Here is a 23,355-nt window from a genome sequence, read left to right as displayed (position 1 = left end):
TTGGCATACGGCTGCTCTGGAAAAGCAGAGAGGGGCGATGAAGATCTCTTTCTGCTCCGAGGAATTAGGTCATTGAGGAGACTGGCCATCAGAAGCGAGGCAGCTGGGCCAGAAAGCAGAACTCTCACTTTATTCCCACACTTGAGCTGGTCCTGGATCCCTAGAGACAGATCTGCATCTCCTGGGAGAGCTGCTCCCATGCCGGCCTCTAGCAGACTGGACTGCCTTTCATGGATGGGGGTTTCCAGCGTCTACTTTCTCCACTTGTTCTGTTTCAAGTGGCTCGGTTTAATCTTTGTTTCAATTGAAAGGCCCTTGGCAGGGAGGATTTTTAACTAACTAACTGGGCACCATATGTCCCTTCTCTTGGGGTTCCCACAGAGAAGAGATTTGGACCACAGCTGTGCAGGTAAGCAAGCATCAGAGAGAAAGTGCTTCAAAACAGTTACGTGGTCCTTGTATGAAATGGTAGATAGCAGATAAGGTCTCGAAAAAGGATCCTTCCTCAACCAGCATCCAAAGCTTGGCTGGAGCTGGGGTCTCTCCCATCTGAGGGGTCCTACGGACTGGCTTATCGTCAGTCCTCCAAGGCTGAATGACAAAGGACCCTCACTCAGGAGGCTTGGCCAAGCCTTCCTGGGGGTCCAGGCCATCTCAACCTACTGCACAGCTAGGTACAAAGCAAAACTAAGCTTTGCATGGGCAACCGATCATGAGGATGGCTGTAAGCAAGCGAGTTGTCAGGGGCTGTTCAGGCACATTAGGAGGTGCGGCACTTGTGCGTTAATCCAAAGCGGGAAACTCACAGAAAGCAAAGCCGTCATACCTGGGATGGCTGTGGGCTGGGCCGAGGTCCTGAACACAAAGTGAGCTGCTTTGGACTTTCCCTGCTGGTTCTCAGCCACCACATAGACCTCGTACTCGGCATTCCAGTCCAGGGACTTGAGCATGACGTGGTCACTGCCAGATGGGAGCCTGATCTCTGGTTTCCATTCGGAGGAGAGCTTCTGGGAGAAACCGGCAAGGAAGATACAAGACACCAGAAAGCTTTAGGTGAAATAGCTGCTAAGACCAGCTAACAGGAGGAACATAAGGGAGTCAGAAATAAAAACCAAAGATAGGACATGGTCTTTACTCTTAACCAGCCTGAAAAACCCAAAGGTAATTGATCATGCAGGTCAGGAGGTCAACGTCGCCTGCCTGCAAATACAAACAGCGGCAGACCGCCAGTGTGGCATGGGGCCAACCCTTCAATGTCCCGTGCACCACCTTGAGAGCGTGCAGGGACCCAAGCTACACTCTGGAATGCTGGCCCGTGGCCTAAGGATGACCTAGAAGAGTAATCCAACAACTGTGTTTCTTGGCCTGTTTCAGAATGTTGGTCACACTCAGGTGTGTGACTCACCTCCCTGACATGGGAACACTGCACAGATTCCACTTTTATTAAAAATAAACACTATCATTCATGGAGCACCCACTACGTGCCAGGCATTGGACTAAAGGCTTTCTGCACATTTTCTCCCTGCATCCCTACAACAAGCCTGCCAGTGCTTCTGCCTGGCCCTTACTAACGCTGATGACGGGGAAGGGAGGGAGAGGTCAGGTGACTTCCCCAAGCCACATGGGCAGTCGAGCTGTGGCCAAGAGCCTCTGGGCCCAAAGCCTTTCGTAGAAGGGAGCTCAACACACATCTACTGCACTGAACTGGATCGTCCTATTGCGTGCAGTGTGACCTGCTCTCTGAGACTGGAGCTGGAGGTGTCACAGGTGTGAATTCTTCTGTCAGGTCCAAGGCTGAGGTGCCCAGAGTGCCTACAAGGTACACTCAGCTCAGCAGAGCACTGCCCAGGGCATAATTTCAGGCACGAAGCTGGAGTCATAGGTGCCCCTCTTTTCTCAAATGTTCTTTCAGTTCTATCCTACACGTTTGCCAGTGAGTTTGTTCTGGGTGGGAGCCGTCGACGCATGTCTACTGGATGATGGGCTGCTCCCTGGAAGAGCAGAACATGCTAGCAGTGTCACCTGGAAGGTGGTCTAGCCCATGGCTGAGGCTTCAGGAAGAGTTACATTATAGGAAAGCCAGCCGTCTTCCCAGAAAAATGCTTTGTACCAGCCAAAGGGATACCTTTAGGAATGGGATAGCACTCGTGTCATGGCCATGACCAGTGTGGGGAAATGCTGGAAGGGGGTGCTTATGTCCTCAGAGTCTAACTGGAAGCCAGGCTGTGGCTCTAAGTTGGCTCCCGAGCGTGTCAGCACGTGCCCCATTTTAATTTAAAATGAAGAAATTCAGCTGTTTTTGTCCTCTTTCTCTGAAAGGCTTCTTTCCTTGGCAAACATCATACAGAAGAGAGAGCCAGAATATAAAGCAAACATTACATTACGTAATACATATTAATAACGTATAATAATAGTAATGTTTAGCACATGTTAGGATTTGAGGTGGAAGGGAGAGGACAGTTACGGTTGTCGAAGTCTAACATATCGCAGTGCTTTGCCCCAGTTGTCTCTTCAAGGCAGGCCTGCCTGGCACAGCTGGGACGGCTCTTCTGGAACACTGACACCTGATGTGGCCTCATAAGGGAGCTATTTCCAGCCCCAGCCTGCATCATAGCAGTGATTATCACAGTTACCACGTACAGAGTTTTCCAAGTGTCAGGCACATTTCAGGTTCTTTGCTTACGTTATAACTAATCTTTACAACAGCTTGATAAGCTCTCTCCATTTTATTGATGGAGAAATGGAGATTATGGAAGACTGGGTGACCTATTCAGGTCCCATGCCGCTAAATGGTAAAGCTGGAATTGGGTCCCATGTCTGTTGGGCCACATCAGCATAACAACACATAATAACATCCTCCCCCCACACTGCCCACTTCCAGTGGGCTCCATGGGACCACCTGCCCAGTCCCTGAATCCTACTCCACAGCAAGGAAACCACAGGGACCTCTCAGATGGTGGTGCCTCTGGGCTGGGCCTTAGGAAAGTCAACTGAGGCTCCTCCTCCAACAACAGGCTCGCGCCTGACTTCACAGTTAAGGAGGAGAGGGCTGAGTGGACTGACAGGCTGCCCAGCGGCTGAGACGTGTGCCCGGGAGGGCTCTGTGCTGCGCGGACTCTCTGCAAACATAACCGGCTTAGGGCTCCCATGGTACTTCAAGCAGGGCTGATCAAAAGGCAGATAGGGAGTAGGTCAGACTTCCCGGGAAAAGCCTATTTTGGGGGCTATCTGAAGAAAGAAAACTCCTCTCAAGTTCATTATTTTCTATGGGCAAGAAATCCTAGCAAGAGGCTATTTCCAATGCTCGGATGCTGCCTCTAAACCTCTCAGCAATTGGTTGTGGAAGGCAATGGCCAAGGGTCATTCTAAAACCAAAAAACACCAAAAAGCCACAATGGGGTGATTTTCAGTTTGGGGGTCGGGGATGAAAGGTGGACTGTCAGAAATCTTAGATGGGTGGTGGGCAAACCCAGAAGAAAAGGCTTATGGCCAGGCTCACTGGTAGCCGGACAGCAGGGTGACAACAGCTCAGGTGGGCTGCATGAGCACTGGGGGTGGGGTGAGGGAAGGAACTGGTTTAGGACCTGAGGCAGCCCAGGCCGGGGGCTAAGGACCCCATCTCTTCAGGCACACAGACCTGGATTCAAACCCTGGCTTCCTGGCTGTATGAGTCATGCGGTCACTGACTGCATAAGCCTCACTTACTTCCTCTGTAAAGTGGGGATAATCCTTAAGACCAACTTCGTAGGGTTCTTGGGGAGAAGAAAATGCATGCGATCATGGGCCTGCACGCCTGGCCTATGATACACACTTTATCCAAGTGTGATTATCAGATATCAGTATGTTATTTGCAAAATGTACTGGGTGATGGCAAGATAACTTCGTAGAAAAATTTAGGAAGCAGAAAAATCAATCATGGTATGGATTTGTCATCACCAAAATCATTTTAGAGGTTTTTAAAATGGTCTCAGTGTGTTTATCCATGCTATACGTAGCACAGAGGACCATATTCAATATCCTATGATAAACCATAATGGAAAAGAGTATTAGAAAAAGAATGTGTATATATGTATAATGGAGTCACTTTGCTGTACAGAAGTAATTAACACAACGCTGTAAAATCAACTGCATTTCAATTCAAAAATATAAAATAGGGGACTGAAAAAAAGAATGGTCTCAGCGTAGACATGACCTAAAGGCTGCAAGTCAATCTTGGAATGTAAAACCCTAACCCGGACCCAGGAGCCACCTGCCAGGCACAGAGGCCGCCCCCACCCCCCTGGGTTTTGCACGCTGCTGTGCCAAGAAGGCAGGTGTCAGGGTTGCGGGGTGGTGTGACGCCCGGGAAGGAGGCCACTCACCGCTCGGTACTTGACCAGGTAGTGTCGGATCGGGGAGCCGCCGTCATCCTGCTTGATCAGGTTCACCTTAATAGAGTTTCCATCCTCTCCCATCTGCCCTTCGAGCTTAGGTGCACTGGGTTCCCCTGAAACAGCCACGTAATTCGCATGACATTTTCATCCACAAAATGAAAATCCGATCCAACAGAATGGGAGGTAGTGATGGGCTGGGGCTGGCCTCTTGCTTTGTCAGCAATTCAAATGGTTAAAAAGCAATACATATAAAACTCTGAATTCCAGTTGGATGCCTCAGACTTAGCCCAAAGTGAGAATGCCTTTTGGGAATGTTCTGGGAAACCATCCTCCCTACTAGCCTAGTTCTTTTACTATTTTAGAGAGAAGTGGGTTTTTTGTTGTTGTTTTAGTTTTTTTTCTGTCACGTGCCTGTATTTTCTTTTAGCTGCTCTTACAACTACAGATTTAACTTTTATGAACCTGGTACATAAATATGGGAAAATGTAAGCATTTAAGGAGAAAACTTACACCCATCAAATAATTTTTCAGAACAGCCCATTTTTTTCCCCCTGGATATATGATTCATCCCAGCGGTCTAATCCCTAACTGGGGTGGAATGATGCTGCATTCTTGTGACCATCTTTGTATGAATTAAATTTTATTACTTAGATTCATTAAAAAAAAATAACGAGTTTCCAGTTGTGATTAAGTAAAGCACGAGTTGCTGCAGGCAAGTTTCTTGTAAGTATCCGGCATTTGCTGCTCAACAGCCTGAGTGATAATCCTTGGTACCTTGTATTAATGGAACGATCATTAAAGTCTTTTTATTTGTGAGAAGAGAGAGAGGGAAATATGTCTTTAGCATTTCTCAGCAGAAAAAAGTCAACGTTTCTCTTTTCCTTGCAGTAGAACTCTGAATCCAAGGTCGAGAAGAAAGATGAGCTTGTATGTGACAAACTACCAGGGCTGGGATGGTTCTTCAGGAAGAGGGCGATTGACTTTAAGAGAAACTATTGCATTAGTATATGTGGAAAGCAATGAGATGAGAGAATGTCTGTTATAAAGAGTTAAAATGAAGATTTACAACACTTGGGAACCCTGTACCTCCTGTGGGAAGCATCTCTGTATCTATTTCATGACCTCAGACAGAAAATGTGGAGAGCCTATAAAAGAGTTACCTTCTGGGTGGGTGGTCCTCACTTGTTCTCTGGAAGACAGAATCACAGACATGGGATAGGAGAGCCAGGGGAGGCTTGTCACCAGGCTTTGGGCCTCATCACCCACAGTGCACCTTTGGTAATTTAATGAGAAGGCTGCTGGTAAGGTCAGTCCAGCCCACTGTCCTCACTCAGCTACTCTGAGAACCTACAGTGGCAGAGTGTCCTACTTTTCCCTTTGAGACAAGGAGGAACCAGAGACAAAGCTAACGAGAGCCCTGCTACTCGGCCTGGGTCGGCAGCACGCACACCACCCGGAAGCTCAATTAACAGGATCGCGAGGCGATCTTGCTGCACGTGTGCCAGTCACGGGGACACATAAAAGCAACAACAGGGAGGCTGTGTAATCTTAACGTCTGAGGGATAAAGTATTTAGGAAAATTTGTGCTTATTATTTGTTTTCTTCAATCAGTAATTAAGGAAAAAGAAAAAAGAAAAACAAAAAGATAAAAGGGCTTCAGGCGAAGACCTGTCCTGCTTTTATGCCACTATCTAGCCACCAGCACCAACTATTCAGTGGAAAGTACTTAGAGATTTGGTTTAGATAATGTCAAGGTGCGTACGCTTCTCAAATTCTTTTGGACCCTTCTAAGTCTTAGATAATATTTCAATTATGTCTTATACCATTAGAGATACCCAGTGCCAAAAAGAAATTCAAAGTGGAGTATATTTTAGAGTAGGGAAGGAGGTCTGTGTAGATTCAACGATGCTGAACAATGGAATAGGAGATGCAGTAGAACTTTACAAATTCTACTCTCTTGCTCAGTTAGAGTGACCACCTCGTCCTGGTTAGCCTGTGACTTTCCAGGCATTAGCATTGCAAGTCCTTTACCACGGACAAACCCTTAGTCCCAGGTGAAACAGGATGTTGGTGACCCTGGACTGAATGAAGACTTACATTAATCATTATAACTTTCTGTATTCAGAATTGCAACACTGACTCTGGGATTAATGGTCTCTTTGCCTTCAGAAGGAGGGAAGGAGGTGGCATCAGCGGTCCTTCCAACACGCCCACCAAGCAAGGACCTAGTCCTTCTCCCGAGGCCTCCTAGGAAGGGAAATAGAGATTATTCCCCTGGGGCTGCTCTGTCTGTACCTTCCTTACTATTTTCTCTCAGATTTGAGCCGTATGGCTCTCCAGGGCTGAATCAATACCGCAAAACGTTGAACCCTGCTTTGGGGGGAGTGTCTACTTAGAAGAGGGGCTTTCTCCAATGTTGTGAAGCTCCCTTTAGAACTGAATGCTAAGGATGCCACAGTGGAGCTCAGGGGGTCTAGTGCCTTGGCTAGGTCACTGACTCAGTCTCCACATTTGCAAAATACCAGATGCTCCCGAGGGCGCCTCCTCACTCTGTTATCACCGTGACGCTGTGACAGTCACTGTGCTAGGGTGAGCTATCGAGAACACCTTGGCTATTTTCATGATGCTGTAAAACACAGAACCCCAAATCTAGGATGTTCAGTCAATTTTAGGGAGATGCACCGCAAGATCAACAATTTCATATCACTTAGGCACAGAGGTGCCCATTTTTTCTACAATTTTAAAAAAAGTTATCTCCAAAAATTCCTGTCTTTGAAAAAAAGGCCCCAAGAGTCTTCAAAGACATATGAAGAAAAATCTAGCCAAGGAATCCCTGCAAAAACCAAGAGCCCCGACGAAGGTGCTGTCCTATTTTTGGATTTGTTTCAGAAAAAATATAGCGGGAATCACAGAGCAACCACTAAAAATTATACCACAGTTAGAACATAGTTCTAACATTTATAAAAGTTAGAACACTATAATTTGCCACCATTTTAGCTGAGTGACTACCACGTAACTCTGATGTGTATTGCTTTCTCATAGAATTTAGAGTATTTTATATCATATCATTTAGAGTGCTTTAAAGATAATTTGTTCATCAAATGCACATTCAGTACATACTAAGTACCAGGTAGTCCATTAGGCTTTCGAGTTTCAAAGGTGATTAAGACAAGTTTTTGTTTGCCAAATGAAAAAACTTATTCAATTATTATTCAATTCTTTGCATGGTGGGGCCCTTGTACAGAAATCTAACTCTTCCTATGACAGTATTTCCAAAGGATGGTCCTATTCAACTAATATCATAGAGATCTGGACCAACGTTATGGCCATGCAACTTGTTCTAAGGACATACAGGTGTGGAAAGAGCAATATTTGTTTAATCAATTGTCTTACTCATCTTCAAATGTTTATTGGCAGCAAATTTTTTTTAAAGATTAGAAATGGGGTTAAAGAAACCATTTCCTAAGCTCTCTGCAAAAAGAATGTTCCAGCCACGCCTGAGGAGGGAGGGGGCTGACACCAAAGAAATGGGCCTGGCATTCAGGAGGCTTGCAGCTTTATTGAGCACATTAAGAGAGGAAATTATTTAGAGGGTCCCAGCGTACACTCTGTTCTGAGATGGCTGCTCTGATTGAAATCATTATGGGTAATTTCAGCAAAACCAATATTGTAATTATTTGTAAATGCTGGCTTGCAATTCAGCAGCAATCGGCAGGTGGCGCCAAGAAAACCCCTGGGGTTAATTATACCCTCCGAGTTTAGCTTCAGCCATGAGTCAAATTTATTTCCCTAAATATTTTATGTAAAGACTAAAACAGTGGTATTCGTAAAAATAAACCTTGTCAATAACAAATATGAAATAGCAGGCAATTCTGGTATTTTCTAGAAGAATGTAAATCGTGTATGCAAGAAAAAAAAAAGAATGTTCCAGAGAGACCGCATACAGTCAAAAATATTACTGGCAGGTCCTATAAATTCCCCTTAGAAACCGTAATTGAAATGTGTATTTCTGGCCATGTAGATTGCAGGTTCTTCTTTGTAATTATGGTGCTACTGGCCCTAAAATCAGAGTCAGCTTCATGTCTTTCTCCTCGTCAGCAGAAGGCCTGGGACCAGAAAACTACTGCTGGATATCTGAATTCCACACAAAAAATTCTAGCAAACACAGGGCCTTTGAACAGCAACTATGAATTCTGGAAGGAAAACAATATTCTACTTCTCACTCAAAAAGCCCAAGGACCAAGAGTTGTATGTTCTGAATGAAACGCTGAGGGGCCAATAGGCTGAGACAGGCTGGACCTGGGTTCTGTCTTCACCCACTTTGTTTTCTCTCCCATCAGGACCCACACAGGGTTCGATGCATCTGAGAAGAACCCAATGATGGTCGTAGGGCCTGCATTAGAATCTTTTACTACCAAAAAGGATTGTCTGGCATTAAAAATACTGTTCGTTCTGTTTCTCCTAATGCCTGTTCCCCTTAATGATTATTTCTTATAAGCAATTTGAAACTGTTTTAAAAAGTCCAAAATGTATGATTAAGCTGTTCTGATATGACGCTTGTTTGATGTTTCCAATTCAAGAGCATTTAAAATTACATCAAGAAGTTCGAAGTTTGATTGGTCCTTATGGGATCAGCAAATTACCAAAGGGAATCAGGACTTAGTTTTAGACCACCAACTCTCCTTCCTCAGACCAACCTCTTAGCCCTAATGTCAAACAGACGAATGTGATCTATGCCACATGCACTCCTGGACCCTCAACATCTCCCTGACGCCGCTTTGGCAGCCTACCTGGCTATTCTAGACTAAGGTGGTTTTCCAATACTCCCGAAGAGCAGCCCGCAGTGCTTGGACTGACATCCATTCGTCCTGAGCATCGCTCCCCCAAATCAGGCCCCTGGAGTAAAGCGTTCTTTTTCTCCTGAGCGCTTGTGTCTTAATTGTTAAGGATTTGCTGTGCTAGCATGACCTGACTCTTTGCCATCCTAGTCCCTGGCTCTGGGGAGTGCTGGGGTACAGAACGAGCGGGTATGGGCGTGGCCAGGTCCCCCACTTCTACAGAGAAAGGATGCTTGGCTCTCTGCGGCCAGGCTCATGGAGGCATCCAGTCCACAAATCTTCCCAGCACGAGTTTTCTTGGGAATTGTGAATGGGAGTGTGTGCTGGGGGTGGGGGTGGGGGGCGCGGTGGGAGGGGCTGGGGGGAGGCCTGGCAGCACCGAGGATGAATTAAACAGCAACAAATGAACTCTGACAGACCGAACCACAAAAGTACCAATTCCCTTCTCGTGGGTGTCATGAAAACACCAACAGATTCATTGATCAATTATCTTTGTTTCATCATCCTAAAAAGAAAAGATGGCCACAAAGGTATGGCTCGTGGTATGGGGGCTGATCCAGGCTGAGGAAGTTAAGACAGAAATAACCGCCGTCACCAACAATGAACTTGGCTCCTGCCTCCGAGGTCACAAGGTGGGTGCATGAACATCTCCAACACTATTTCATGGACGTGAGGTTCGTTATTAAGAAGTACGAGGCTCCTGGGAGGTTTTAGCCCTCACACTGGTAAGCCCTAGGGAAACGGGCACTTTCTGAACCCCGCGGTCCCTGCCCACAGGATCCGGGCTGATATACATCACTGCCTTGGTCCCTTCACGCTAGCTTTCTACCCTGGTAACCACCAGTGCTGGGAATCCTTCGGAATAAAGGCAATTAGAGCAGAACCCCTGGTGAAAAGTCTATGTCGACCTGCCAAAGACCGTGGCAATCCAGACACACAGCTGTAAAAAATAAAGGAGGGGCAGTGGAAGGGAGGGTTAGTGATGTTTTCGATCTAAGAAGGAAGAGTGGGTGTTAAAGAGTTTAGTTCATCAGAATCAGCATTTCCTAGTACAAGTCAGTGTCAGTAGCTAAAGAAAAAAAGATCATTATAAATGGGTGGGGAGGGATCCATGCTCAAACATGCAGCACACGAACAGGGGGGTGCAGGGGGCATCTCATCACATACATGCTGGTGGGAAGGGAGTCCCATTTATGCAGAGTCCTCGGTAGCTGATGGAGGCATGGAGGAAGCGGGACCCACTGTTGTGTGATGTCATGATACCAGAAATAAACTTTGGCATCAGGAGCTCAAATTTACACTTCCAACAAACCCATGCCTGTGCCCTTGGGCCAGGTGTCTGAGCTTCCCTGCCATGGACCCCTCCCTGCTCTGAGCTCTGTGGGCTCAGAGGCCAAGTGGCCCTGGGCTGTTCTCAATGCCTGTGTTCATCTTCCTTCTTCTGGATGGATACAGAAGGTGCACGGACACCTGCCATACGTTAATCACATCGTAGGCAATTTTGCGGGGGGGCGGGGGGGCGGAGGGTAGTGGACACTGGATTTAATCTATTGTGGGCATACAACCAACCCACTGTTCACTTAAACCCTCTTCATTAGGCTTAGCTCACCTGAAACCCTTACTAATGCCCAGAGGAACCATCCCTAACTAATATTTTTCTCCTCTGTAAATCTTACTTGTTCCAGCCTCTCCACTCCCTTCAAGTTTATTATTAAAGGGCATTTCCTGCTGTTTGTTGCTCATCTGAGTAACCGTCCTCTGCCTGCCCCCTTGCAAATGGCAGGAGAGGGGTGGTTTGATGAGGGGGTGATCACGCTTCGGAATTCCACAGGCTCCCGAGGTGGTATTTTAGTACTGGCCAAATTTTCTACTGACAGCCAAGACCACTGCTAAGGAGTGTTTCTAGGGCAACTGTGGGAAACACCTTCAGACACTTCTAGCCTTGCTCAAAATGTCTGCAAGAGATCTCTCCTCAGAGGTGAACGAGCTTCTACCTCGCGCTGCATTCTGAGTCACAGCATTGCACAGAAATGACCCAACTTGGTTTTACAGAAGAAACTAAGGGGTTTCAACCCAATATCTGCTTATACTTCAGCTTTCAGGGGAAAGGTTCAGCCTCTGAGCAGTCACCCCAAGTCTGAAAAGAGCTTGTCTCCCTCAGGGAAATAATGAAACCACATTTTTTTGTGTGTGGGACTTGGAGTTTATACAATCATAGGTTCCCAATGTTCTTTCCTCTGCCCTAAGACTCACAGATTAAGATAATTTTTTAAGCTAGGTCCAAGTTTTTAGCACTATGGAGGTTTCCTGATTTGGGGACATCCCTCCTTTATTTCATACGATGTAAATGTTAAACATCTCCATTTTTGGAAACGAGGACGCCTTCCATCCAAGACCCTGTCCAGGAGTCTGGTTGTAAATGGGACTAAACTGGGGCACGGTGGCCATGCCCAGAGAGCTGAAGTCCTCAGAGGGTGTCAATGCGGAGGGCGAGGGGTGGCACACACAGGGCTCACACACGTGGGGTGCACGGGACACAGGACAGACCAGGGACAGAGCACATGCGAGACAAACGGCCGATGGTTTTGTTCGTGTGGATGTCGCCCAATCAGCTCTCAGAGAAGCGAGGTCGCCGGGGACCCCTCGCATGCACGGGCGCCCTGGGCGGGGGGGTTACTGGTGTTAGTTTCGCTTTTGTGATCAGTTTAGCCCGTGTGTCTCAGGTTGTGACGTGAAGTACAAATTTTCAGTTAGTCACACATGTGACTCCCAGGGTAGGTTTGAATGGATGTTTGATTTTACTGGGGGAAGTGGTGAGCAGAGGCTTCCTTTACTCTTCATGGTAAATAAGAAATGTTTTTAAAAGGTTGTGACAGTCACAATATTAACTAATTATTTTGTCACTCCTGTGCGCTTAATTAGGCGATAATTTTTTTTGCCTTTGCTGCAAGGGTCAATTGTGTGCTTCTGGATTACATGGCTCTCCAGTCATGGTAATTGTCAAGTGACTTTTGCTTTGATTTTTCTTCCCTCCTGCCCGGAGTGGGAGGTGGGTCACTTGAAAAGTGACACCTCGGCCATCACAGCCAAACTGCTCTAATTCCAAATTCTTCAATCTCTCATTTCAGAAAGCCTTCAATCTGCATGAATTTTATGAAACTCTCTCATTGGTTTTGAGCAAACACAACCTTTGGGATTGATACGTTTCTCTCTGTAGCAATGTTATGTTTTTATGGAAATGTGACATTTTAGAGCAGCTGTGGTTTGTAGAACTACGAAAGTTAAACAACAATGCTATAAAGCTCACTTGCAACATTGCTTTCTGGGAAATCATGTTTATGAGCTATCTGGTAAAAATTCAAAGGTGCAAATTCTGCCATGGCTAAAGTGATTTTACTGTAGCCAAATTTCTTGAAGCAAACCATTAAACCGAAGGCTGTCATGGCATCAAATTGTCATGTAAAGGCTACAAAGGATGATGAATTCTGGATTTGCACTGATTGAGAACAAGAGGAAATCTCTCAAATGGCTTTGCTTAGGAAATCCAAGACAGGAAGGAATGAGTGGGCCCTACGTGCCAGGCTGTGGTCCCAGATTTATTTCACTAATCAGAACAAAGAGTTTTACCTTCTGTTCACCAGCGTGGACGACATCATCAGCACCATGCAAGCCACATGACAAAGTCACATGATACGCACGCACATGATTGGTTGAAAGGAAAGTGGAGGAGATCACATGGAAAATACAAAAAAATTAAAAACTGATGTAAACAATGGGCAGGGAGAAAAATCAACAACAAAATCACAGACTAAATAAAAGGAGAAATTAAATTAAATTAGCAGCATATATAGGAAACATTGGAAGGGCAGTAAAACTGCCCGGAGATAGAAGACTAACAAATCATAAAGAGCATTTGGTTAACAACACCAGTAAGCATTAGCTACAGCTGCAACACTGCATATTAATACCACATCAAGGAGGAGCATGGAAACTTGTTTTGAAATGGGGAGGTGTCTCTGTCAGGACCCAGATGCCAAAGTCAATCCAGGAGACTGTTGAAGGAGAAACACAAGGCAAGTTATTCTTCACAGATTCCAGAAATGTCTCGGCATCCTTGGAAAACAAGGGCAATGAAACAGAGCATGGTCATGAAGGAAGAGTCCCATGATTTTTAAGGCGCAGACCGTGTGCCCTGGAAGAACAAAATATTGCATTACATTAAGAAGTCATTTCATGTTTCCTTTGGCGCAATGAGGAGGCAGGTGTGGGATGAGCGAGGGTTGGAGGATGCAGGTAGAGAAGGTGGCCAGGGATCTCATCTCACTGCTGTATTCGTCTACCCATGTTATCCTAGGGGCCACCATGAGATAACACCAATCAAGACACATATAAAAGAAGAGGCCAGTATTTTGTTCTCTACGTCTGTGAGTCTGCTTCTGTTTTGTTAGATTCACTAGTTTGTTGTATTTTTTAGACTCCACAGATAAGTGACATCATACAGTATTTATCTTTCTCTGTCTGACTTATTTCACTTAGCACAATGGGTACCAGTGGGGAAGAGGTACAAACTATTTGGTTTAAAATAAGCTACAAGGATAGATTATACAACACAGGGAATATAGCCAATATTTTATAATAACTATAAATAAAGTATAACCTTTAAAAGTTGTGAATCACTATATTGTATACCTGTAACTTATATAATATTATACAGCAACTATACTTCAATGAAAAAAACAGTTAAGTAAAGAACCACGAAGTAGTATAATAAAGATTCTAACAAAATAATAATAAAAAAAAGAGGCCAGTGCAGAAAGGGAATAGGTTTCCTTCCGGAGGTTGAGACCATAACTGTCAACACTAAGCAGCAGAAACTGAACCCCTGGCTCAATGAGCTAAGAATTTGACCTTAAACACATGTTCGGGCATTTTAGACTTGTGGTGAATGGATAAGACACGAATTTGATTTTTACAATGAAAAAAACAGCTTTCTTGTTTGGATTTGCCTATGCTCCTTTTTGTCCTATGTTATATTTACATCTGATTTGTTGCTGAGTGATTCTGCTTCAACAAAAGGCCTTTTGGGTTTCCCACCTTAACTTTCACAGGCCAAGGGGCATTTTGGCTATTACCAGTTGGCGTTAAGAGAGAAGGAGGACAAAAAAGGAAGGTGAAGATACCTTTCTGCCCAAAGCACATCAATGTTTAAAAATGATTCGAGAGAAATGCTTCAACCACGTGACACAGTCCCTTGCCACCGTGAGCTGATAAGAGTGTTTGTTTCTCACTGTCCGACACTGCACAGCGTCTGGCACATTCCAACCAAGGGTGCCTGCAGGGATTATAGACAACTGAGCAGTTTCTCCTTTGATTTTACTTAGGCTACCTTCATTCATTCATAATTATAAATGAATCAATACACACACACAGAAGCAAAAATAAAAGACATTATTTACATTCAACCCTACCGACTGACTGATGATTGATGGATTTTTGGATGCTTCCAGCTACTCTGCTGTTAGTTTCACTGCAGTTCACACGTGCTCCATTCTGCCTTACAGTTGAGAAATATGTTCATGCTAAATACAGGCTGCTGCCCAATCGTGACTGTCTTTCCTTTACCCCGGTATCCACTGGGACCTACAATTGGGGTCAGTAGTCAAGTGGTTCAAAACAAAGAAGACTCAAACTTTCTTCTCTTTGGATGTCACTGCTAATCATTTTACCTGTGGGAAGAAATGCCTGATGTTTAAAAGTTAAACCTATGTCAGGGGAGAGACACCTAATTCCTCCTGAAGGAAAAATCTGGATCCAAGATTGTTTTCCTTCCAGAGAAGACCAACCTACAGTGAGACACCTTAAATATGACCCAAGCTGTGCAAATGCATTGTGTAGCCTTTTCCCGCTATGGTCTGCACGGCACACACTGCAGTCAAGCTGCAAAGGACTAGAGCATCGCTGTTAGCAGATGAAAGGGTGCTGTTAATTTCATTCCTTTTCCAAATGCAGAGAAACCCATCACCTGAATTAAACCCATGTGAGCACAGCTCATTGTCGCCTGCTCTGCTCTGCTCACAAAATGTAACCTCAAAAGCATCAGGAATTAAAATTCACTGCAGCAGCACACGGAGAGAACACCAAGAAAGCAGACTGTCAGCTATGTTCTGCAGTAGAAAAGAGAACCACTCTGTGCAAAACGCAGAAACTCTTTTCTTCTCTGTTCAATTCTGTATCAGAAACCCTGGCCCAGGGAGTGGAGTGGGAGCTGTACTTTGCATCCTTGCTTTCTGCCTTCTGCTCTGACTACCCTTGATGGGATGCACGTCATTCTTCCTGTGCACTCAGAAGTATTATAAAATCTAAACCTCGCACACAGCTGTGGACACACACACACACGTTCCAGATGACTTGTCAGGGAGTTTAAGGCCTAACGCACAAGCCTACATCATTAGAGCGTTATAAAGACTAGCTTGGAACATGTTACAGATTGTGATGAAGTGTAACGTTTTCTGTGATGGGAAAGATGGTACAGTTTGGCCATCAGGAGATGAATTCCAGAACTTTCATCTAGACTTTCAGCACACAAACTTGACAGAGCCTGGTTATGCTTTTTGAGGCCATAATTTTTCTAGCACGAGGGAGGCTAGAAGCCCCTCTCCTTCCCCACGTGCTGGGGGCACACACTGCCACACTCTGCAGGAGGCAAAGGAGGGCGCGCTGTCAGGGAGCAGAGGCTCCCTCCCTCCTTCCTCACCCTCTCCCTTTCCCCGGGCAGCCAGCTTCTATTCCTTCCCTCCTTGTTCTCAGTCTTTTAGCTATTCTATTTTAGCCTCTCTCTCTCTCTCTCTCTCTCTCTCTCTCTCTCTCTGTGTGTGTGTGTGTGTGTGTGTGTGTGTCAGAGGGGGAGAGACAATGAAAGCTGGGACGAGATGCTCTCGTTTTGTCTCCTCGGCATTTCTCTAATCATTTTCTGGTTTTTTAACTTGGGGGTAAATTTGGAAAAGTCTCCTTGTGCACAGAGTTTTCTTCAAGAATCACCCCAGTTCTTTCGGTGACACTGGGTCTGCTCTCTTGGCCAGGCAGACAGCATGCTTAGGGACCCACACCAGGCAAGGAGCCTCCGTGCACGCATAACTGTTGCTTTCAGCACTCGGGGGGGAACCAGGGACAGCACTGTGACCCAGGAGTCGGCTCTGCCACAAGTGGCAGTCTGGCCCTGGGCAGCTAAGCTCTGTACTCACTAGATGGTTTGGTGGTGGTAAGGGCAGGAAGAGGCCAGGTTGCTATGGAAACATGAAGGATGGAAAGGGCACAGAAAGGTGAAAGAGGGAACGGAGATAAATTAAATTTATAAATACATATCTATGTGCGTGTATATATATTAAGGCATTATTATAAAGAAAAAAGAGATGGTGAAGCAGGTATTCTCTCATTTCCTTCTTCCCTGATTTATCCATATGAATGTAGGTATTTTAAAGAGATTATCAGTGATTTTGCTGACAAATTATTCTCACGCAGCAAGAAGTAACATAACTCTCATTTATTCTTACTATGAATTCCAGCTACTACGTGCTGGGCACTGTGTTTTGTGTTTTTCATACGTAATCTTTAATTATCATAAATACCTATAGAGTAGGTAGAATCTATCCTTCCTTTGGGAGATAAGAAGTGTGAGGTTCGGAGAGGTGGGGGGACTCATTCAAGGTCATGGAGTTACATACAGAAGTAGTGGAGCTGGTATTTGACCCTGGTCCCCAAACCTGAACTCCTGCTGCTACAGTCCACTGCCTGGAAAGCAGTGCGTGGGGTAGGCGGGCTTGTTTCCAAGTCAAGTAGATGCCGCAAAGGGCTCTGAGCCTGGGGCTTGAATCACTCCCGAGGCTCCACCCAAGGTGCAGGGCTTCTGCGGCACCGAGGGGTGAGGGTCAGCCGGGCAGCCCCACTGGCTGCACTGCCTGCTGCTCTGCGCACATGCTGGCGTGACACCCGGGTCTCGCTCAGCAGCTGTCTCACTCTGCTCTTTCCCTTTGGAGTGCTGGGTTCATAACTCCGGACAGTGGGAGGCCCGGGGCTCTCCCTACGCCTGGGGACTCAGGGGAACAAAAGGGCATGGCAGCCAAATAAAATAAGGTGGTAAACGAGTGAGGCTCAGGCAGGGTGACAAAGCCTGAGACCGACCAGGCGACACCACGGCCGGCTTACTGGCACTGCTCCTAGGTGGGCAAACAGCTTGATAAACGCCAGGTTTGTTGTTATTTGCCGGGGGTGGGGATACGATTACTTCTTGTGTTTTATAGAGGAGAAAAAACAAGGCTCCCTGGTAATACGTTCAATAACGTGCCTAAGGGCCTACAGTCGGGCACATCCGCAAGCAGACACTGCTTCTTTTCCCACAAGCATTTACGAGAAATATATGCATTTATGGAGAAAGCAAAAGCTATAGACCTCGCTATCTAATTTCAATGTCTGAATCCAACTATGCCGATTCAAATGAAGGGTGAAAACACAGGGACCCAAACATTTCTGATGACCCTGCAGAACAGACATTTTTCTTGGGAAATCCCTTTGGCTTCTCCAAACAATCAGCCTGCTATGAATCCCGAGGACAGGGCTGGGGCTGCCACAGCCTCAGGGAGCCTGTCTGCGGGATTTTCTGTCCAGAGCCACGCTTCCCACTCGCCTCCTCTTGCGGGGAGAGCTGTCCACCGTGCATCTGAGCGGACCTGTGCCTACTTCTCATCTGCTTCTCTAAAACCCCGTGCTGCTCTCCACCCACAGAGTGGAATTAACACCTGGTAAGGGAGGTAACGTGAGGCAGGCCCACTGTGGCCGGCAGAGAGCAAGCAACCTGCAGAGAGATGGATGAAGAAAATGGTACTCACTATCCGGATGAGACAATGGAACAGGGGTGGAGGAGCTAGCAGGAGCCGCTGAGGAAAGAAAAATGAAGGTGAAAAAAAAGGGGAAAAAAGATCATCGCGGCGCACAGATACTGAAGGGAAGAATGGAAGAGGCAACCCGGGCGTGTCAGTAAGAGACGCTGAAGCGAGTTAGAAGTGGGAAGGAGAACCCCATGCGTGAGAACAGGTGGCCGGCGGCCCAGCAGAGAGCAGGGCCTCTCTGACTTCAAACCCTGAGCCTGTGCGCCTGCCAGGCCCTGCCGTTCAGGTAAGGGACTGGGCCAGGAACAGCTGCAGAGGCCTCCAACCCTGCCTGAAAACAAAGAGCCGGTTCCGCAGGACCAGCTGTCTCCATCGGCTCAGGTGTCAGGAGGGAAGGGAACTTGGACCCCAGCTTAAGGTGAACCAGCAGAAGAGGGGAAAAGCACTTTGGTTTTGCCATTACCTACCTCTTCATGTGTACACACAGGCATATACCTACGTGGGTGGCGTGTATTTATAGCGCAACCTGTGTGCCTCACTCTCTGATTTCAGGGTCCCAAAGAAACAGAAACAACTATCCTCCTTAATGTTTGCGACTGGGCGAGGTAGGGATGGTTCGGCATCTGGATGGTATGACAGCCACTGCTGCCCTCCAAACGCTATGAAATGTGATGCTCTGGCTGCTGCAGTGTGCACAGGGGGCAAAGCAAATTAACATCGAGTGTCATTCTTGCCCTCAAGAGAAAGGGAATGTTCGAGGGGCCGGGACTAACGAAGTTAATGCTAACCAACTTTCTGCAAGGAGAACCTTTAAAATGGTGCATCTGAGACGTTTTGGACACCGAAGGGATCTTTAGTTTTTCATTGGCAAACATTCAGAAGTTGTTCCGTCAGCAATCACAACACATAGTCCCCTTTGAGAGCTGCACAAACATTTGGAAAAACATCACTGCATCTCCAACATTGCGTTGACACTCATGGTTCTGTCTTTCTCGTACCTTCCAGATGAGGGTACCTCATTAAACCATCGAGTACAATGTCACTGGAATCAGAGCAAGACAGGCTACTAACTCATCATGACATGATAGCCTGGTTAATTCTGGTAAAAGCGTATCTCTCTCTCCTTTTTTTCCTTTTTATTTATGTATTTATTGGCTTGAATCGTTCGCGTGATTGTCCATATCATTCTGGCAAAGGGATAGGGTTTTATGTGCTTTAACCACAATATATTACAATGCTTTAACTTCTACTTGCCATGTGCCATCTAGGGGGCAAACTGTGAAAGCAAAAGAGTCTCAAGATGCCTCTGTTAAAAAGTAGAGACTCACTTATAACCTTTATACCCGGAAAGAAATTGCCTGTGTTGCTTCATGGTATGGAAGCAAATGAAGAGGTAACATTCAGGCAATGAGATTCTGAAGGTGTGTGGTTCATTCGTGGAGGAAAGAGTCATAATAAATTGTCACATCATTTCTTTAGGGCTTTAGCAGCTCTGAGAGGGAAGCAGCCCCACTCAGGGCAAACAGAGGTTGTGAACTTTCCACCTAAGAGTTTCTTGACAGCACGCAGACACCTGGCCTAAAAATACGTGAAACAGGGACTTTTTCCCAGGTTGGAATTCCATTTGTCCCATTAGAGCCACAGCTTCCTCTGCCTTCACAGAAACAAAGGGACCTCCCAACAGGTAAGCCCGGCTTTCAAATAGGGCCGCTCCGAAGCAGGTGTCCTTGAGATATTGGCTAGTTTCACCTGCTCATCCCTGTTTTGACATATTCATGCCCCCAAATGTGGAGTAGTCTATTAAGGAACCTTGAGAGCAACACTAATATTGAGACATTTCAACAAACTTCAGGTGCTGAGGAATGGCTCTCCCCTACACCTCCCAACCCGGAGGGGCCGGCAGCATTGACTCTGTCCCGGGTGCCAGCCCCTGCTGACCCTATACTGTCTCCTCCTTGGAGGTGGGGTGTACCCAGCGCCTACCTCCAGTGCTACAGGAGCAGGCTGTGCACCTGCACCCCGACATCACAGCAGGGGAATGCACTGTCCGTGGCCAAGATAAGCCAGCTTCAGAAACCAACACCCCTGGTTCCTGGGCTCGGTGTAAGCCCACAGCTAAACTGATGGCCGATCTTGTTCAAGTTCAGACAGCCTTTGTGTCTTTCAAGGAATGGGAGTGAGAACTCAGAGAAGGTCCTTCCTAAAACTTATCCTCATTTTCTAGCAGCAATAACTGGGGTTTGTTCTGGCAGTGGCAAACGTTGGCATCTTCCTTCCAAGGGTAACCTTTTCTCAGGATGGCTCTAGGCATGACAGGATACCCCTTGGGCAAACATCCTCACTTCAGCAACTCTAGGAAGGCTATGAGGGTGCAAGGAAAGTCCATAAGAACCAACTCTAGTGAGAGCATAATATTCTCTTACTCCGCTCAAGCCATTGCAAAAGGCACATTCAACTCTAAAACTGTGCCACATTCTCTTTATCTAAAAGAAGTTTGCTTTTTAATTCTTTAAGCCATACCTTTATTAGGTGATTGAGAAAACTGACCTTTCATGACACTAGCAATGCCTGCTGCTGTATCACTCACGATTGACTTGGAATAGAGAACTGACCCCACCATTTTCCAAAGGACTTCTTGGAATCTTGGTTAATTATCCATCTTCATACTGGCAGACAACAAACAATAAAATCTAGAGGTCTCCTTTTCTAAAAAAAATTAAATGTTGGCTTTTAAAAAAAAAAAAAAATTCTCACCCTAACAAAGGCTGGGCGGGCAGTGAATGAAAACCGCTTATGACCTTTGAATTTCAAGACCCAGTTCCTCCGATTCAGTACTCAAAACCCCGTTACTGGTTAGACACTCAGAAGGAGGCCTGACCCTAGCCTTCCTCTCTGTCATATAACTAAGCCGGCCTTCGTTCACTGCTAAATCTAGAGGAGAGGACACCCGAAGACCAGGTAAAGATCCAGGAGGAAGGTGCCCTCGTGCCTTCTGAATGCAATCAGGGCAGAGCTGAGTTGCCAGCCCTAGCCGTCAGCTCCACCCAACACACGATTCCGAATCCTTCCAGAACCGGTCCATTCAGGAACCAACTCTGCTGAGAGAGTAGATTTAGCACTTGCTCGAAATCTCAGAACGCCTACACTGAGCTACTTAGTTTCTGCTGTTGCTGCAGTATTTCTGAATAAATTTCCAAAAGATAAGCTTCCCTGAGTGCCTTTCAGGAGCCAGGAGCTTTTTATGAAAAGAGTGTGCAGCTTAAGACTTCCCTCCACCATTCTGAGCTCAGCCTGGGAGAAGCTGAGCCTCAGTGGACGCAAAGTTTGGGGGGCATCTATGCAGGCTGAGACCAGACCACAGTTCTGTTCCCGGAGCAGCAGGTGTGCTTCCTGTTACCCCTGCTCCCAGATCCACTATTTATAGCTTACACAATTAGGGTGTCCTTCCTGGGGAGAATCACCCTCTTTCTGCATTCTTGGCAGCAGAGCTACTAAGTAGCTGGTCAGTTTTCCCAAACATGGAAATCCACGTTGCAAGTAACCTACTGCTAGAGAACAGAGTTGACCAGAACTGGGGGTTTAACTCCCCTGCAGGATGCATGTACCCGTGATTTGAACCCAAGTTCATGCTGCACTTTACAACCACAGCTGCTGCTGCACGAGGTTCCCCTACCCATTCTCCCTAGAACCTTCCAGCTACCATCCTGCCAGACAGAAAAGGGAGAGGCAGTGAGCTCAGTTCTTTCACCTCCTAAAAGCAAATGTGAACATCCTTCCGGGTTCTTGTGCCCATGAAGGGATTTTGAACAGAGGCCTGGCGAGGCTGTGGTCACTTTTCTGGCAACCCGGCTAAAGGTGAGACGGGGCTATAGCCTGTTATTCAGAGACCCTCTGCACACCTCCGCCACGCTTGGCTCAGCAAAATGTTGCCACAGGGTAATCGTCACACACAGAAATTAATAAATAAACACAATTTCAGAAGACACAAAAATTGCATGCTCTAAAACAGGACGAGTGTTAGCCTCTTGGAGTAACCTACGGACATTAACAAGAGCACAACTAGACTAAGGTCAGTGTGGTTAGGGCCCGGACGATATCATCTACTTCAGCCTCTAGGGGACAAAAGGGACCAGAACTAAATTAAAAACTAGAACTAGCAGATGTTAACGCTATAGAAACAGGTAATGAGGTATGAAGAGGCACTTACGTGGAAGAGGGCTATCTGCATATCCCATGGATGGAACACAGACGAAAAGAAAAGACAAGAGACAGACCCAAGAAAAAAAAATAAGATGTAAAAGAAATGAATAGGATCCGCAGAACACACGGAGCTGGAAACTCAAATTATCAAATTACTTCAAATCCAGAAAGAAGCAATTCCTGTACGAGGAAGATGAGACAGGTTTTCTACTGCTGGGAAGAGGTAAGGGGATCACTTCCCAGGCCCCCGGCTTCAGAGAGAAGAAAGCAAAGGATTCCCCCGCGTGCTTTTTAATCCCAGGAGTCAGAGAGGGCCCAGGGAGCTCTGTGACCACTGGGGGAGTCTGTGCTACAGCACCTTCTTCACCCGGATGGACTCACCATTCTCCCAGGGCAGGAACTCCAGTCTGTGGAGGGATAGGACTAAACCAGGGCTCACCCAGAGCCTGGCTATGTGCGGGAAGGGAGGGAAAAGTACGGCATGCCTGGTTTAAAGAAACAGGGAGTGATGGAGACAGAGCTGCAACCCTGAATGGGATCAGGAAGAAGCGACTCCTGAAAGAGGCCTTGACCAGGGAGACCCCGACTGTGCTCTGGGTGTGGGGAGGGAGGAGAGGCAGGAACGTCAGAGGCCATGTTTTTCCCATTGGCCTTGTTGGGGTTTTGCTGCTGCTCATACACTCTACAGCAGGCTCCGTTTTCCTGTAACTGAGTATCTCTGCTGCATCAAAAATCCCACAACTAATTATGTCAACTGTCACTGACTTTACTGTCTTCCTTCAGGTCACCGGGTGCTTAGGGCCCTGGTGACAAAAAGCAAATCTACCCAAATCCCTCCCTACCACGCAGCCGTGATCCTTCCTATTGTCTTTAAGAACACGTGTTAGTGGTTTTCCTCCCTGGCTGTTATTCTACCAAACTGGACCAGCTGCTACGATGGTGTCACCAAGCCCTTCAAGAAAGTGAGGACAGGGGCTTCCCTGGTGGTGCAGTGGTTGAGAGTCCGCCTGCCGATGCAGGGGACGCGGGTTCGTGCCCCGGTCCGGGAGGATCTCACATGCC

The 23,355-nt window shown here is 46.5% G+C and overlaps 1 protein-coding gene across 18 annotated transcripts in view; it reads right to left on the bottom strand.

The window, feature by feature from the left end:
• The window catches only part of NCAM1 (neural cell adhesion molecule 1), a 318,154-nt gene that overhangs the window by 16,402 nt on the left and 278,397 nt on the right, over positions 1–23,355 (bottom strand). For 6 of the 18 annotated variants that reach the window (XM_060304049.1, XM_060304056.1, XM_060304052.1 and 3 more), the window contains 3 exons: positions 22,301–22,315; positions 4,362–4,486; positions 827–1,004 (listed from right to left, as the gene is read on the bottom strand). In XM_060304049.1, the coding sequence (XP_060160032.1) occupies positions 827–1,004; positions 4,362–4,486; positions 22,301–22,315 (318 nt within the window). Of the gene's footprint in view, positions 1–826; positions 1,008–4,361; positions 4,487–22,300; positions 22,316–23,355 lie in introns of all 18 variants that reach the window. The other 12 variants (XM_060304051.1, XM_060304058.1, XM_060304053.1 and 9 more) reach the window with 3 other exon arrangements.

This window comes from Globicephala melas, chromosome 8, assembly GCF_963455315.2.
Source record: "Globicephala melas chromosome 8, mGloMel1.2, whole genome shotgun sequence".
In the NCBI taxonomy this organism is placed as follows: Eukaryota; Metazoa; Chordata; class Mammalia; order Artiodactyla; family Delphinidae; genus Globicephala; species Globicephala melas.
Note: the sequence above shows the minus strand (reverse complement) of the source record. Positions and strands in the feature narration are given on the sequence as shown.